The sequence below is a fragment of the Sphaeroforma arctica genome, assembly GCF_001186125.1.
Source record: "Sphaeroforma arctica JP610 unplaced genomic scaffold supercont1.4613, whole genome shotgun sequence".
NCBI lineage: Eukaryota > Ichthyosporea > Ichthyophonida > Sphaeroforma > Sphaeroforma arctica.
Window position 1 is genome coordinate 1 of NW_014035945.1, and position 2,296 is coordinate 2,296.

Sequence of the window (2,296 nt, forward strand, 5' to 3'; positions counted from 1 at the left end):
AAGTCGACTAAAGCGAACGTTACGGATTCAATATTCGGTTCCTATAGACATTTGATCCCACAACAGTGCCTAATCCTCGACAAAACGTAGCGTACTCGATGATATCAATCAACGTGGTACGAAGCGTTACCGCCCCAAGGAAAGACCTATCCAGCCCTAGGCGGCAGAGGAACAGGTCGCGCACTACCGCGCGAAGCAATCTTACGTCGGGTATGCCTAGCCCGAGGGCAAGAACGATAACCTAACGGTACACCAACTCAGCAACAGGAAGATGATCATGCACCAGAGACGGTAGCAACCTCTGACCTGCGTGCGAACCAGGGGCAGGTCGACACTCGTGGATATGTAACAAGTGCCGATTTGTCTCCTAATTCGTCTTTAGAGAGTTCCAGCGTATCATCTTCTGAACTCCCTCCACTAGGGCAGCAACAACCCACAACAGTAGGCGACAGCGTATTTCGGGATAGCAACCCACGCCTACCACCAGCGAAGCGTAGACGCCAGAGACGACGTCACTACAGGCGAATTGAGGGGCGTGGACAACATTTCAACAACTCCAAGAAGTATTGTTTTAAACACGATGTACCACCATGCATACATACCCCATCATATATATACCGATATCTAATTTAATTGATATTAAGAAGTTCTACATCTCAATGCTCTCATGCATCACCCGGATATGGGATGTGGTGTCGTCCCGTACCGTCCGCCACGGGATTGAGTGTGCGCTCAGCTTCGCCCAGCTCAGACTCGACATCAGAACCATGCAAGAAGCTCTCTGCGATTATTTGCATCTCCCTGGCAACGTTCACCAGGTGATGGTGCGGTCCGTTGTATGTTATACAGTTATCAATCATGAGCGTCAGGTCCTCAAAGAACTGGGCGCGGCTTTGGTAGTGTTGCCCCCTGGCCTTGATACGCATCTACAGCGTGGATGAGAGAGTGAGAGCGGGTTAAACATTTCTACGTACGAGACAAGAAATACCAACGCCAGCAGAATTGCTCGATCAACACTAACCAGAAGGAAGTCCAAAAGCTATCCACGCACAACATATTTACTTGTTCGTAATACGAGATTATCTTTTCTCCTGACCACCTCTCTGATTGTCTCACTCCCAAAACGTCCATAAAACCAAACAAAGATGCGCCTCATCTCCAAATCCCTATAATGTTTGCGTTCTGTATAGTTATCCAGTATAAATCGCACAACATTTTAAATCCTGAAATATATACCGTCTCCAAATCCATGGGGTTCTTGATCTTTGTGAAGTAATCTGGCACGTGTCGTTTATCCACCTTGAAGTGGAAATCCTCGCTGTTCTGCACCTCCTTCATAAGTTCTGTGGCTTCTTCCAGCTTCTTGCTGATCTCTACCAATGGGGTGGTCCTGCGCCGGCTCACCTTGAACCGGGGGGCTTCTGAGTACGCACTGCATTTATGAACAAAGCCAATTAGCGGGTGGTATGGCATTGGCACCAGAGCATTGGATATATACATATACGTAGCTAGTGTAGTAAACCTACAACCAAGGCATTTCAAATTTTTGATCTGGCGAGTGATTCCTTACATTCAGAACACACAGACACACATGTGTACAGGTTAACAGAAAACATACATACAGATACATCGATACACAGTTACACACATACACAGACACAGACACACAGACACAGACACACAGACACTGATACAAAGACAATAGTCCACTCGTCCACATACTCTTCGTCGTCGGACTCGTCGCATTCGAGGTCCTGGAAATCGTCGTCGTCGGTAACATTCTTCGTATTCAGTCGAACAACCAGCTTACGTGACTTGTTGGAAGAGTCCACTGCGGCTTTCGATATGGACAGCCTATTGCCTTCGACCTGCCACAACAGGACCGAGAGAGGAGCCTTTCAATGATATGACTGACAATTTGCGGGAGTATAGGATTGGCGTATACATACAACAATATGTTCCCGACACTAGACCCTGCAAACTTTTGTCGACCATCAGATGTCCGCACAGAAACCGAAGGTGAGCCCAATATCGCAAACCCAACCACATACACACGGCATGCCTCCCTTATGATGCAACCGAATTGGAAATACACCCCTCTACCGCCCAGATACACCTATAAGTAGACCCGCATCTATACCCCTACCCTAAAATCCAGTTACCATAGAAACATCCGAAAAGCATTGGGACAAACACTCGTACACAAATCTGCCTGCAGACAAACACCAGATACCACTATCCATGCGTTTATGATATATATATATATATATATATATATATATATATATATATATAT

The 2,296-nt window shown here is 46.4% G+C and overlaps 1 protein-coding gene across 1 annotated transcript; it reads right to left on the reverse strand.

The window, feature by feature from the left end:
* Positions 1 to 7: 7 nt before the first annotated feature.
* SARC_14424 (hypothetical protein) lies at positions 8 to 1,870 on the reverse strand (the record flags this gene model as incomplete). The annotated part of the gene is made up of 3 exons (XM_014291439.1): positions 8 to 926; positions 1,237 to 1,432; positions 1,723 to 1,870. Coding segments are annotated over 3 exons (605 nt in total), but the record flags the coding sequence as incomplete, so codon positions are not given.
* Between the last annotated feature and the right edge of the window lie 426 nt (positions 1,871 to 2,296).